This window comes from Ailuropoda melanoleuca, chromosome 14 (assembly GCF_002007445.2).
Source record: "Ailuropoda melanoleuca isolate Jingjing chromosome 14, ASM200744v2, whole genome shotgun sequence".
Lineage (NCBI taxonomy): Eukaryota > Metazoa > Chordata > Mammalia > Carnivora > Ursidae > Ailuropoda > Ailuropoda melanoleuca.
The window spans coordinates 14,779,617-14,795,048 of record NC_048231.1 but is presented as its reverse complement, the minus strand read 5'-3'; the positions used below and the strand labels follow the sequence as shown (position 1 = coordinate 14,795,048).

General features: G+C 40.0%; 1 protein-coding gene across 4 annotated transcripts in view; it reads right to left on the bottom strand.

Annotated features, from left to right (window-relative positions):
• The window catches only part of ZNF410 (zinc finger protein 410), a 35,597-nt gene extending 21,342 nt beyond the window's left edge, over positions 1 to 14,255 (bottom strand). The window contains exons 1-4 of one of the 4 annotated variants that reach the window (XM_034642669.1): positions 14,009 to 14,250; positions 8,639 to 8,728; positions 1,665 to 1,847; positions 469 to 604 (exon numbers count right to left, since the gene is read on the bottom strand). In XM_034642669.1, the coding sequence (XP_034498560.1) occupies positions 469 to 604; positions 1,665 to 1,697 (169 nt within the window). In that variant the 5' untranslated portion in view covers positions 1,698 to 1,847; positions 8,639 to 8,728; positions 14,009 to 14,250. Of the gene's footprint in view, positions 1 to 468; positions 605 to 1,664; positions 1,848 to 3,314; positions 3,554 to 8,638; positions 8,729 to 14,008 lie in introns of all 4 variants that reach the window. The other 3 variants (XM_034642668.1, XM_034642670.1, XM_034642667.1) reach the window with 3 other exon arrangements.
• Between the last annotated feature and the right edge of the window lie 1,177 nt (positions 14,256 to 15,432).

Genomic DNA, 15,432 nt, shown 5'->3' with positions numbered 1-15,432 from the left:
CTGTACCTTGAATAGGGAGTTCCACATTGGTCTTTTCTTCTCACTCTCACATTCTATGAACGATCCTATCCGTTACTATGGCTTAAATTACTAATGCACAGGGGCGCCTGGGTGGCACAGCGGTTAAGCGTCTGCCTTCGGCTCAGGGCGTGATCCTGGCGTTATGGGATCGAGCCCCACATCAGGCTCCTCTGCTGGAAGCCTGCTTCTTCCTCTCCCACTCCCCCCTTGTGTTCCCTCTCTCGCTGGCTGTCTCTGTCTCTGTCAAATAAATAAATAAAATCTTTAAAAAAAAAAAAAATTACTAATGCACTTGTAACTCCCATGGTTGCTTATTCTCCATGATTCCCAGTATTTACAGTTTTTACCAGTCAGTTATAAAGTCATTTATCCCATTCCACCAGTATGACAGAGCAAGCTAAGCTCTTAAAACTTGCTTATCTTATTTCTTGTAATCTTAATTTTTACCTGGTAACATTAGCCGACTGCATTCTGAGGCCTCAGTCACCGGAAGGAGGGACAAACAAGTAATGTCTTTAGCTTCTGATTCTACTAGCCCCTGTCCCAATGGGATGGACGTATTCTGAACAAACTGTACCAGGAGCTGGTGGGGATGGGGGAGAAAGGGGAAGACGAAGAGACAATAATGAAAAATACAAGTTGTTAGGAATGATCTAAACCTCTGAATTTACCAAAAGTTCATAGCATAATTAAGCCTTTACTGCTCACTAGTCTCAACCACATTCACAGAAAAACTAGATTAACTACGAAGTAACATTTAAAGTTATTTTTATCAAGTGCTCTGTTCTAAAGAAAAGCTGTATTATATCGGTTCATTTAAACCTTACCGTAAAACAGTAAGACTGAACATGTATTTTACAGATAAGGAATCAAAAAATAAATAAATAAAGATAAGGAATCAAGTCGAAGACATCAACTGACTTATCTAAGGTCACATGACTAGTAGGGGAAATAAGTCTTTAAACTTAAGTAACCTGATTCCAAATTCATTGACCTTTCCACTATGTGACAGAGAAGTGCTAAAATTAAAGCAAGAGAAATGAATAAAAATAAAAAAATGTTTAGGGGCATCTGGGTGGCTCAGCCAGCTAAGCATCCGACTCTTGATCTCAGCTCAGGTCTTGATCTCAGGGTCATGAGTTCAAGCCCCACATTTGGCTCCACGCTAGGCATGGAGCCTACTTAAAAAAATAAATAAAATAAATAATAAACAAATAATGTTTAAATCCTCTAATCACATTTAGAAAGAAAACACTTTCAGATATACACAAAATTATTGAAAAATGGGTGTGGTAGTAAATATTTATATATGTATATACACATCCACATATATATCACACATATAAAATTTTTGTCATTATGTAATTACCTAGGTGTGTAATAACTTATACTTACTTAAACATAAAAAGCGATAGGTAAAAAGGAGTTTTTAAATCTTTGAGAAAGTACTTTGTGATAGAAAAAATAATAAACTAGTAGTTACAACCAAAACAATATGGCCCACAAAACCTAAAATATTTACTATCTGGCTTATTACAGAAGTTTCCTGACTTCCTGAACTAAGGACAAACCTTGGAAGATAGCCCACAAAAAAAAAAAAAATAAAAATAAGTAAATAAATAAAAGGCACTGCCTGGGCTCACCTCTGGTTTGGATTCTAACTCATCTGATAACATTGATTCAGCTTCCAAATCCTGTAGCTGTTCAGGGGATAGGTTAAAAATTTAATTCAGAGTCAGTGACACCTTCCTGTTATGCTCATATTCCTCTAGGAAATGCTATGCTTTTCCTGTAAGATGCTGTGCCGGGTGGGTAATCAATTTAGCCTAAAAAAGGATAAGGGAGAGAGAGAATTAGAGTAGTAGAAAAATGTAGCTAAATAAACAAAGGCACTTCTCTACACATCTGAAAATCACAACAAGCAAACAAATAAAAAATTCAGCCCAAAACACTTGCTTTAAAATAGAACAAGCCCAATAGATGTCAAACTCCATTAAAAGTTGTACTTCGTAGAATTTCAACTTCTAATAGTCTATTTTAAGAAACGGTCTTAAGGGGCGCCTGGGTGGCACAGCGGTTAAGCGTCTGCCTTCGGCTCAGGGCGCGATCCCGGCGTTGTGGGATCGAGCCCCACATCAGGCTCCTCTGCTGTGAGCCTGCTTCTTCCTCTCCCACTCCCCCTGCTTGTGTTCCCTCTCTCGCTGGCTGTCTCTATCTCTGTCAAATAAATAAATAAAATCTTAAAAAAAAAAAAAAGAAACGGTCATAAAATAGAAAAAATATATGCCCAAAGAACTTCATGTTAGCATCTATAACAATAAACAACTGCAAGCAAGATATAAATACACATACATACCCAACACTTAGGGAATGATTTATTAGATTATGGCACTGTCACTTAAAAATATGGTTATAAAAACAACGCAACAACAAAAAAAGTGCTAATGACATGTTAAATTACAAAAACAAAATACAAAATACAAAATACAAAATTATATATTTGCTATTATTAAAACAAGTTAAGATATGAACAGAAAAAAGTAAAAGGAAATTAATACAACTATGATAGTAGCTATATTAGGCGACAGGCTGGTATGACTTATTTTTCCTTTTTTCCTTTCTCAATTTCCTCATCTTTCTAAAAGTAGTTATACAGTCAAAATCTGAACAGTGTTTCCCAAAAGTAGTAACCTTGGAACCCTGATGTAGCTATTTTCCCCCATAATTAAAATTCTTACTTTTTATCACTTAAATTTTTTTCAGACTTTGACTAAAGAGTCCACTGTATTTTGTACAATTGTTGCTAAACCTGGGAGCACTACCATATACAAAGTAATTACACAGTGTAAAATGTACTCAGGAGGGAGTTTTCAATTAATACCAAAGTTGACTGGAAAGTTAGAACAAGGCAGGCTTACTCTACAAAAAAGACATTTAGAAGCTCCTGAATAAATGTTTATTACTCTGTTGGTTCCTTCCTCTCCCTCTTGCTAGCTTCCAGAAATCCTCACTTTCATCATAAAAAAAATAACAATTCACAAGATGTAAACGAAAGTGTCCTTTTATTTAAGTTTCCTACATAAAATCAAGTATCATAAATCTCTGATTTTTTCTTTTCCTATGTTTTCCTAATTCAAGTTCTATACATAATAGTTCAATGTTGTTTATTCATCCCTCTTTTTCACAGAGGAAGGAACCAAGGCTCAGGGCATCACTTGCTCAAGTTATTAAGTTGCAGAACCAGGACTGCTGCCCAGAGCAGGTCAGCATGAATAGTGATTACATCTACTTACATCTATTTATGTCTGACCTTGAAACACCAAGGTTTAAGAATTCCTTCTCCCCAATTCCAGTTCATCTTAAGAAGCCAAGAAATAACCAAATATTTGTTTAGGTTATTCTTAAGGTTCCTCAAACTCTGAGTTTCCAGGATTGTAAAATCTCTAAGAAACTAGACAACTATTTGCTGCCTTTTATATTCGTTAGGTTTCTTAGAAACCAATGATGCTCGCTGCGTTTCCATTATCCTTACCTAATGAAAAATGAAAAAAAAATGAAGTTTATGAATATGTGCACTGAACAAGAGAAAAATCATGTACTAGATCTTAGATACTTTTGCAAAGCTGTAATAACAATTAAAAGAAGGAAGCTGCCACCTCTCTTATAGCTTAAGAGCCACCTCTAGATTACATTTCTCAAGGGTCCATGGTTATCTATGATATCTTTTTATTTTAGTATATTCATTTCAGTGATAATTTTTCAAGAAAACAACACAAGCATTATCTCGGAACAAACGGATATCCATACTATAACTGAGTTCTGCCCAAATTTGTTGCCCATGTTTGTGGTTTGTATGTGCACTATATGAACTAAAGAGAGACTAGTAGGATAGAGTAGCATAGGCAGGCTGACCTTAAAAGAATCTGCACCAGACCACTCAGTACCTTATCAAGTGTACTGTGTGAATCTCATTTTTAACACAGCAACTTGCTATGTATATTAGCCGAAGTGTGATGGCAAATATGCAATTAAATTTGTTTCTATCCTCAATTCCCATTATCATTTAACAGGTTCCAAAAACTGCAATGCAAATTTTTAAATAACGGCTTCACTGAGATATAATTCATATAGCATACAATTCACTCATTTAAAGACTACAGTTAAATTTGTTTTTAGTATATTCAGAGTTGTGCAATCACAACCACAACCAATTTTACAACAATTTCATCACCCCAAAAAAGAAACCTTGTACCTATCAGCAATCACTCCCCATTTCCTCCCAAACCCTCCCCTGACCAGGCCTAGGTGACCACTAATTCCTGTCTCTATGGATTTGCCTATTCTAAACATTTCATATAAATGGAATTACACATGTGATCTTTTGTGCTTGGCTACTATCACTTAACATAATGTTAAGGTTCATCCCTCTCGCAATATGAGTCAGTGCTTAATTTCTTTTTATTGCCAATAATATTCTATTGTATGAATATACATTTTATTTATCCATGTATCGCTTAATGGACATTGGATTATTTCTACAATTTGGCTATTATGAATAATGCTGCTATGAACATTCATGTACAAGTTTTTTAGTAGACATATGTTCTTACTCTTTCGGATATATACATAGATGTGGAATTGCTAGATCATATGGTAACTCTATGATTAACCTCTTGAGGAATTACCAGGCTGTTTTCCAAAGTGTCTGCACCATTTCACAATCCCACTAGCAGTGGATTTCTCTACATCCTCACCAACACATTATTATAGCCCTCCTAGCAGGTGTGAATGGTAACTCATTGTGGTTTTGAGTTGCGTTACCTGATGGCTAATGATGTTGCATATCTCTTCATGTGTTTATAGACCATTTGCACATCTTTTCAGGAGAAATACTCAGATCACATGCCCATTTTTTAAATTGAGTTGTCTTTTTATTGTTGAGTTGTAAGAATTCTTCATATATTCTAGATACAAGCCCCTTATCAGATGTATGATTTGCACAAACTTTCTCCCATTCTGAGTGTTCTCATTTGCAACACAAATCTTATCTTCATTTGAACAAGGCAACTCTAACTCTTCCATTATTTAACAATACCTCATTAAAACTGGCATTCAAGGACTTCTAGTCAGTTTTGGTTACATGTAAAATCCCGTTATCACAAGCTGCTTAACAATGTCTTGACATTTTAAATACATAACTTGTATGATATTCTCTGCATAGTATTACTGAAGTTAAAACGTAGAAACACAGGAAATATATTACTGAATTCAAGGCTAAATCTTTCCACTATTAAGTTCAAATTTAAGTACTGCATTTCAGCAAATCGACATCTCTACCACATAATATGAATGTTATTTTAAATTTTGTTTTATGGTGTGGTTTACAACTGTATACTCACTCATAAAGATATAAATCCATGGCAACAACTGATATAATTGCAATAGCCTAAATTGTACTACCTACATGGTTCCCTAGAGCCATCAAAACATTAGACTGCTGATATTATAATAAATTTGTATCATGGCAGATGGTAACTACCCTTATCTTGGTGAGCACTGAGTAGTGTATCAAATTGTGGTAATGTATCAAACTGTCAAATCATTATGCTGTATACCTGAAACTAATTTAACATTGTATGTCAACTATTCATCAATTAAAAATAAATATATATTAGATTGCTTAAAGGAAACAATCTTGGTTCAGCATAGGTAAATTTGTTTTAAAAAATCCACTGACCCTACCACTGCTATTATTGAATTATTTGTAAACTTGTTTTGATTTTGCAGTTGATTAAGAGCTACTGGGAGCTTCAGCACTGGCAGGATAAGAATTACTACCTAGCTTTATGTCAAAGTATATTTAGAGTAATCATAATAAAAATTTGCCAGTGTGAGGGCAATATAGTGTTCAATGCATTGTTCTTCCTTTAAATGCAATTTGCAGGACAGTGGAGTGAAAGGCACTACTCTTACTCAAAAGGAAACTATTTTTGGGGGCGCTTGGGTGGCTCAGTCGTTAAGCGTCTGCCTTTGGCTCAGGGCATGATCCCAGCTTCTGGGATTGAGCCCCACATCAGGCTCTTCTGCTATGAGCCTGCTTCTTCCTCTCCCACTCTCCCTGCCTGTGTTCCCTCTCTCCCTGGCTGTCTCTCTCTCTGTCAAATAAATAAATTAATTAATCTTCAAAAAAAAAAAGTTTAAAAGAAAAGGAAACTATTTTTAAGGTAATTATGGGTCTTAAGGAGAGCCTTCTTATGCTATTAAGAGACTAGAAATGTAATACTGAGTAGTCACCCCAAATTCTTCAATGTGAACACTAATATTTGTTCTTTTTTTTTTTTAATCTTTACCTGGTAGACGGGCAAAATTTATATGCCCTTATTTCCTTTCACATTAGAAAAATTACTAATTTAGCCCCATGAATAATAAAAGAGATAATGACATTTAACTATCAGCAACCAAAGGTAGGCCCATCAATTTGTATTTTCCACAAATCATAAATAAGGCATCTTGGCTCTGGAGAGAGTTCACAACAAAACAAAATGATCTCAGACACCCAGTGATTAGTCTAATAAATATTATTAATAAATATGAAATAAGTAGTTCTAGTCAGACCCTTTTCTCCCTTTACTCTTGGCAACAACGGAATTTTACTGTGTGCATGGTTCCCCTATGGCCACCAAAGCACATTAGACTGCTTACAGAAAACAACCTTGGTCCAGCAGAAATTCTACTCTTTAGAAATCCACTGACCCTGCCAATCCTATTATGTTAATAGCTAATAATAGCAGAAAATGTTATATGTTATCCCACAGTCAGCCTAAAGGTTAAAAAGAATGCAGGCAATACAAAGCTTTGCAATGAACCAAAGCAAGGAACACAGGCAGCCCTGAAAAGTTCTGTAAATTGGTAACAAGAGAACTCATAAAAAAAGCAAAGCTGATTTAAGACAATAGGAATCTCTATGATCTAGACCATCCTGAGAACAATTCTCCTTCTGTTTTTAGCCAAATAAACAAATCCTGAGAACTGAAGTCTGATTAACTGCATTTTTCTTCTATAGTACACCAATATCATCCAGCAAATTATGCATTAAGTAGCTAAGTTAAAAAAAGAAGCTGAGATATGTTTATTAAAAAAAAGAAAACCAAGGTCTCTAAAACAGAAATCTAACTTCTGCCTCTGACTTTTTGGTTGAGACCTAGGCAGGCTACTCATCTTCTGGGCCCTAGGAAATTCATTTGAAATACAGATGAAACAAATCTACCCTAGGATTATTTATATATCGGTCAAAAGAAATAATCACAAAATTCTTCAGAAACAAAGCTCTGCATAAGTGCTTAAAAAACACGTAAATAGGGCACCTAGGTGGCTCAGTCAGTTAAGCATCTGCCTTCAGCTCAGGTCAAGATCCCAGGGTCCTGGGACTGAGTCGCATGGGGCTCCCTGCTCAGTGGGGAGTCTGCTTCTCCCTTTGCTCCCCCCCCCCCCCCCCCCCCTNCCCCCCCCCCCCCCCGCTCTCTAGCTCACTCTCTAGCTCAAATAAATAAATAAAATCTTAAAAAAAAAAAAAAACCAAGTAAATGTTTCAAATGCTTTTATACTCTAAAAGATTTAAGAAATGCGCCTGGCTGGCTCAGTTGGTAGAGTGTGTAACTCTTGATCTTGGGGTCGCGAGTTCAAGCCTCATGTTGGGAGTAGAGATTACTTAAAATAAAATCTTTAAAAAAAAAATCTGCCTTTTATTACTGAGTCCAAATTCCTTACAAAGCAGTGGTTTTCAAACATTTTGACTGCAAATCACAGTAAGATACATTTTCCATCATACCCCAGAGAATGAAATACTCACTAAGACACATACAAATAACACATTTACATGAAACAATACTAGCCTATGCTAATCTCAGGAACTCTGAATTTTTTTTTTAAAGATTTTATTTATTTATTTGACAGAGATAGAGACAGCCAGCGAGAGAGGGAACACAAGCAGGGGGAGTGGGAGAGGAAGAAGCAGGCTCATAGCAGAGGAGCCTGACGTGGGACTTGATCCCACAACGCCGGCGCCCCTTTTAAGTAGCTTTTGAGATCACTTTAGTGAGTTTTATTTTTAAACGGCGGTTAAGCGTCTGCCTTCGGCTCAGGGCGTGATCCCGGCATTGTGGGATCGAGCCCCACGTCAGGCTCCTCCGCTATGAGCCTGCTTCTTCCTCTCCCACTCCCCCTGCTTGAGTTCCCTCTCTCGCTGGCTGTCTCTATCTCTGTCAAATAAATAAATAAAATCTTAAAAAAAAAAAAAAGCTACTTAAAAGATTTCATCCCAAAGACTGAAAAACAGTATCAAGTATCTTCAAAAGTCTAAAATGCATGTTAAACAGAGACTCAGCCATAAAACATAAAGCCATTGATATAAACCTGCTATAAATATATATTACAATCAGCAATTATCATTAGAGTCTTGGGGAAACTGAAATTACTTGAATCCTCACACAAGACAGGAATTAGTGGTAACACCATGTTAGGAGGGTAAAGACGGTCTAAAACTAATGCAGGCCACATGGAGAAATACTGGGCGGGAAAACCAAGCCAAAATAAACTAAACTACAACAGGAGAACAGACCTGATACAGGTGGTATCTTGCCTCAGTCCTGACTGCCATACAGAAGGGAGTGTATTCCAAAGGGAAAGATGACCAGGGGCTTTTAGGGCTCTGCCTCAGGAAAGAAACAGAACATCATTGTGTCAACTTCTAAAAAGCAACGTAATTCCACCCTAGGAAAACAAAGCCTAGAATACCAGTACTGCTCTTACTCTAGGGAGGCAGAAAATGCCTTGACCTTGACCTAGTTTCAGAAAGAAAGGGGGGGGTGAGAAAAAAAAGAGGGAAGAAATTGAGAAACACTGTGGTCCCTTCAATTGGTAACCAATCTGCTTCTCAGTTCCCTCCATATGTACCTGCGGCTGACCACAAATATAGGCCCAAACAATGCTTCACTAAAAATGAAAAACTAAAACAAAAATTCTACTAATGGTAGGGAATCACCATGATCAAAAATGAAAATTAAAAAAAGAACAGTGTAAATTTTGGTATAAAACAGTAGTCTTGGGATGCCTGGGTGGCTCAGTTGGTTAAGTGCCTGAGTGGGTAGCCTGCTTTTCCCTCTGCCTGCCACTCCCCCCTGCTCGTACTTGCTCTTAAATCCCACCTCAGGCTCCTTGCTCAGGGGAGAGCCTGCTTCTCCTTCTGCCTGCCACTCCTACTTGTGCACGAGCTCGCTCTCGGACAATTAAATAAATAATCTTAAAAAAAAAAAAAAAAGGGGCACCTGGGTGGCACAGCGGTTAAGCGTCTGCCTTCGGCTCAGGGCGTGATTCCGGCGTTATGGGATCGAGCCCCACGTCAGGCTCCTCCTCTATGAGCCTGCTTCTCCCTCTCCCACTCCCCCTGCTTGTGTTCTCTCTCACTGGCTGTCTCTATCTCTGTCAAATAAATAAATAAAAAATCTTTAAAAAAAAAAAAAAAAGACCCAAGTAACTTTTTATATCTGTACCTAGTGTATTATGGAAGTTGATTAAATTCTAATAACACAGTGGTAATAGGTACTAGTGAAAGAAATTTGGAATGGAGAACTGTGAAGCCAGAACGAATCTTATAAACTATAGGATTCATCCCGGGCCTTCCCTCTGCCTTCCCAGGATCTGCTGAGGTGTTCCATTCCCACAGACCTCATTTTTATTCCAGTCACCTCCCCATTTCTCTGCAATCCTTCAGAGCCAAATTTATCAAGAGACTTGTCTCCACTTTCAAATATCCAATCACTATCCAATCCCATCACTTCACCAAAACTTCTCTTGTAAAAATTACCAAATATCTTCATGTTACCAAATTCAATGGACACTTTGTAGCCCTAATCTTACTTGACCTTTGCAATGAACAACTACTGTTTTTAATTATCTCACATTCATTTCCCCGTGTGGGTGACAGATTTATGTTATGTCTGGGGATCTACCCCTCCACTGTTGGATACATCCTTGGTCGAGACTGCAGATTAAGGTGTTCTTTTCTTCACTGGCCCAACTGTTGGACACTTGACCCAAAGTGAACAAACCAGACACTTTTCCTCAGAATGTGAATTCTGAAAAAACTAACAAAGGGCTGAAAACTGCTGCAGCAGCCCATTCATGCGAGTAATGCTGCTACCAGCCTCTCCGGGGCTGCTCCAATTCCTGTCCTTCATAAAGCCAGGGCCTTCATCATTTCCTTTGGTCCCAGGAGCTGCCCACATCCTTGTTATAAATTCCTCTTCTGAAGCAAACTGGTCACTTGTGACCAGAGTCATAACTGGTATTACCCCTTAGAAGCACTGCCTACTTCCTCCAATACTTTACTTATACTCTGCTTCCAAGAGACATGTTCCTCATTTTACTCTTACATCGTTGCCATTCCCCCAGTTTCCTTTGGTAACTCCTATACTCTTCCTGCCCTCTGCCTCTAAATATTAATTTTCCTCAGGGTAGTATTCAGGCTCTCTTTTCTTGCCACATTCTCTTCCTAGTGTAAACTTATGGCTTGAAATGATACAGTCTCCAATTTAAGTTTTTATTTAAATTCCAATTAGTTAACGTACAGTGCAATATTAGTTTCGGGTATATAATAGTTACTCAACGCTTCCATACAACACCTGGTGCTCATCACCAAAATTTTTATCTACAGCCCAGATATCGCTTCTGAGCTGCAGACTTGTATATACAATTGCTTACTTGACATCTCTACTTAACATTTTAATTTGATATCTCAAATTCGACATGTCCAAAATGAATTCTCTCCCAAGCCTGTTTCCCACCACGTCCTGCCAGCTCCACTCACCACAACCTTCCAATCAAGATGGGACCACCATTCACCCCATTTAGGAGCCATTTTTATTACTTTCTTTTGCTCCCAATATCCAGTCCTATGGAAACAGCAAATCCACCTACTTCTATCCCAACTGTCTCAAATGTGGCCTATTTTAGGCCACCATCAATACTTGTCCTAAACCACGGTTAGTGCCACCTAACTGGTCTCCATGCTTCTACCCTGGCCTCCCTCCATTCTATTCTCTTCACAGTAGTAAGTATCATCTTTAAATGTGAGTCCTACTATATCACTCACCTGCTTGAAACTCTTTACTTGGCTTCCCAATGCACCTAGACAAAATCCAAACTCCTTATACTGGCCTCTAAGAACCTATGCGATCCATTCCTGATTCTCCAACTACACTCCAGAGTCACTCTCCCTTATGGGCTCACCGAGCTTCAGCCGTCTTAGTTCCTTGAACAAACTAAGCCCTTTCTGATGTTAGGGATGTGCACATGTCATTTCCTCTACCTTGGAACACTTTTACCGCTCTCTCCATTGATTAGCTCTTTTTCATTCTTCTGGGCTGTTTATCAACTCATTTAGAAAGGCTTTGTCTGATGACCTTATGCAAAGAAGATTCCCCATACTTAAACTTTTATTCTATCTCTGCTGTTTCTAATTCCTTTTTTTTTTTTTTAAGATTTTATTTATTTATTTGTCAGAGAGAGGGAGAAAGAGCACAAGCAGGGGGAGAAGCAGGCAAAGGACTGAGCAAGGAGCCCGATGCAGGACTCAATCCCAGAGTCCTGGGATCATGACCTGAGCCCAAGGCAGACACTTAACCAACGGAGCCACCCTGGCATCTTGCTGTTTCTAATTCCTTTGGTTTTACATAGTATTCATTTTTTGTCTGGCTACCCTGTAAATTGTAAGCTCCATAAACAAGGGCAGGAACTAGTCTGTCTTGTTCACAACTTTCCTTCCACTACCTAGCATTGTGCCTGGCAAAGTATTATATGTAATTCATAAGGAATTTAGGTCTCCAAGAGTCATTTCTGGTACTGTGAAACTCTAAGGTTGGCTTTACTATGAGATTTAAGGGCTTCCATACAAACTTCCCTGCAAGCACCTAGTAGGTACCGAATAAAATATCTGTACAGTGAATGAATGACATGCAAATAATACCAAAATTTTTGTCTCTACTCCTGACCTCTCTTCTGAACTCCAAATTTTTATTTCTAACTGCTTGCTGGATATGTTCCCACGGATAACCATCTCAAACGTAACAATGCCCAAAGTCTAGATTATCATCTCCACCACCAAACCTGTTCTTCTTCCTGTATTAACCATTTCAATTATTGCCCAACCTTCTTCCCACTCAGCCACAAATTCTAGGTCCTTAACAATGTGTCTCATCCTCCATATTTAAATAGTCCCAGTAGTTCTGATTCCCCCAAATTTATTCCTCCTGTGATACCCAGTTTCGATCTCATTATGCTTCAACTACACTATTAAAATAGGCTTCTAACTGGTCACCCTGCCCTAAAAATTCCCCTTTTCAATACACCTTTTTATGCAGCCACTTGAGTTACCTTTCCGAAACACAGAAATGCTTATGTTACTCTACTCACTTAAAATTCAGTACCTCAGAATACTAGTCAAATTCCGAAGCATGGCATTTCAAATATTCTACAGTATATCCTCAAATACTGTTCCAGTTACAGCACTGTCCATATTCTTCAATTAACCCTTTACTCCAGCCCACATGTACTGGGTTTTGGAATGAACACACCAGCCTATTTCAGTGCTCAAGTCTTTGCTTAGAATAGTTCTTCAACCAGTAATAAACACTCCCAATCCAGTTGTGATTTTTTGAAATCCTTTGCAGCCTTTAAAATCCAACTCAAATGCCATCCACTAAGACTCTCATCCTTTCCCTCCAGTCAAAACAAATCTATCTTTACCTTGGTGTTCTCACAACACACTGTTTCACCTCTCTTTAGCAATTATTCCATCCTGCCTTGGCTATTAGTTGTCTACATGCATATTTTTTCCACTGGTTAAGGTCGCTGAATTTATTCATTCTGTCATTAACCTAGCATGACGCTTTGAACAAACTAAGCATACCATAAGTATCTGGCTCAATAAATAGGTAAGCCTCTTCACCTACAGAGGAGGGGGAAAATACTGGAGATTAAGTAACTTGTCAAAAATCAGATATTTACTTAAAGATAGAATTTTTAAAAATTAGAACCTAAATCTTCCAATCAGTTGACTTTACTCTGTCCACACCAAGTAATACAAAGTGAAATTTCTCACTCCCTAACAACAACAAAATGCCACTGACTCTATTCCAAAATGTTTCTTTTACTCTCCTTGCAAATATGTTACACTGACCTATATGCCAAAGTGAAGAAGTACAAATTCTTAAGTCCCAGGTTAGTAATATTTAACTTCCAAACGGTGCCTAAATGCACTTCAGGGCCTCATGAGCAAGTAGGATAAACTTCAATAAACTAATTGGATTCTTTCCTCTGAAGAAACTTTAGAGGATAAATTCAACCTGCGAATGCATACAGGCTGTAAACACAGCCCACAGCCTCGCCTTGAAATGACAGGCGAAGGAGAAGCCAGCAGCCAAGCCCCTCAGAGCCGGCAGCCTGCCTTCCTTCTTCTAGACCCAGGAAGTAAGTGGACGTATGAACGAAGAGGGCAGCTCTGGGCTGAAATATCCAGGGCAGAGTCCTCTTGGCATCCTTTCTCCCCCTCTGCGACGGCCTTAGTGTAAGGCCTCAAAGACCGCGGGCAGGGCCCGGCGGCGGGCGCAGTCCAGCAACCCCCGCCCTTAGGGACTCGCTGCTGACTCCAGCTTTCTCAGGACCGTCTTGTTTCTAAGCTGCTGCCCCCAAAACCAAGCAAAGGAGCAGAAACATCGGCCCCAACGCCGCGAGGGGAAGGGCCGAAGCTGTAGGGCTTCAGACCGGCCGCTACCGGGCCCGCCAGATCTGGGAGGGGTGCCCAAGGGGGACGGTTTCCCTGTCCTCTACGGAGGCGAACTCGGCCCGAGCCCCCGAGGAGCCGGTACTGGCTTCCTCCCTTTCGGGGACCACCCAGCAGCGCGGGTGTGGCCTAGCGCAGCCCGGAGCTCACCTTCCCGTCCCGGGCACCCGGCTAGCCGTCAGGCGGTCCCGAATTCCGTCCACACACAGCGTCTTCCGGCTCCCGCCGGAAGCAGCGGCAGAGCGGGACAGGAAGTTTGGCCGGCCCCCAACGCTCACACCCACTCGCTGGCCCCAGGCTGGACCTCAGCGGCTCCGCGCGGGGTTCCGCGGGAGGCGTAGAGGGCGGGCAGGGCCCGGGCTGTGTGCGCGGGGCTGGGCCCCCGGATGCTTGGAGTTGTGGTCTCCTGCCTATTCATTCCCCGCCTTGGGGCCCCCGCGGTCTGCGAAACCCGAAAAATGGGGTCAGTTCATTCCAGTCGTGACGTCACTGCTTCCTTGCAGTAACAAATGGGGTAGTTTTTCTTGTCAGCTGAGATCAGAACTAGTTACAATGGAGGCCAGCGAGAAAGAGAGCACTACTTAAACATTTATCAAAGTTCTCACTGAAGAGGACCTCAAAGCTTCACTGCTTGAGAAAGGAACTTGCAGAATCTAGTTCTGCATTGCATTCGGGACGGGGTAAGAATTGAGACTCAGGTATACAACTTTTCTTGTAATATGAATTCCCTGGAGTCTGGGTTCCGTACATTAGGATGCAACGAGCTCTCGAATATCCACACCGGGGAGTAGAATACTTGAGTTCCCGGCTGGATGCCACCACGTTAGAGCTTTATGCGGGTGAGACTTTTTGAAATTACTATTTTTCAGTACTTGCTGTGTGCCAAAGAATGAGGAACTCAACTAAGATAGTGGCAGTGGGAATTAAAGCAGTTCCGAAAGAAAGGCATTTTCAAGGTTAAACAGAAGCCTTGACGACAGGCATCTGAAAGAGTGAGGGAGTATCAGTTTGGGTGCGCAAACAATGGTGATTTAAAAACAAAGTAGAAGCATGTAAGAGGAAGGTAATTCCTCTTGACAAAGAGTTTATCCCAGGTGTCAACAGGATATTTTACTTGGGAGGTCCTAAGCCCAAGAAAGAGGTCAGAAACAAAGACGCAGATTTGGGAGTTATCAACATACAGACCAGAGATGACGCGCTCTCTGGAGATGAAACGGCCCAGGAAAGGTATATAAAACAAAAGGACAGTGGGGGGGGGGCGCCTGGGCGGCTCAGTTAAGCGTCTGCCTTGGGCTCAGGTCTTGATCCCAGGGTCCTGGAATCCAGCCCGCGACCGTGCTGGGGCTCCCCCTCCTACGGAGTCTGCTTCTCTCTCTTTCTCCCTCTGTCTGCTCTCCCTCTCTCTCAAATAAATGAATAAAATCTTTATTAAAAAAAAGAGGACACTGAGGTCAACCGGAGTGACTCATTACTGGCACAATTTGAATCTACTTCCTACAAATGTTGCAGATAAAATATATTGCAGAGTGTAAAAAGGTGGCCATAAAGCAGCATAACACTTGAAAAATATCCTC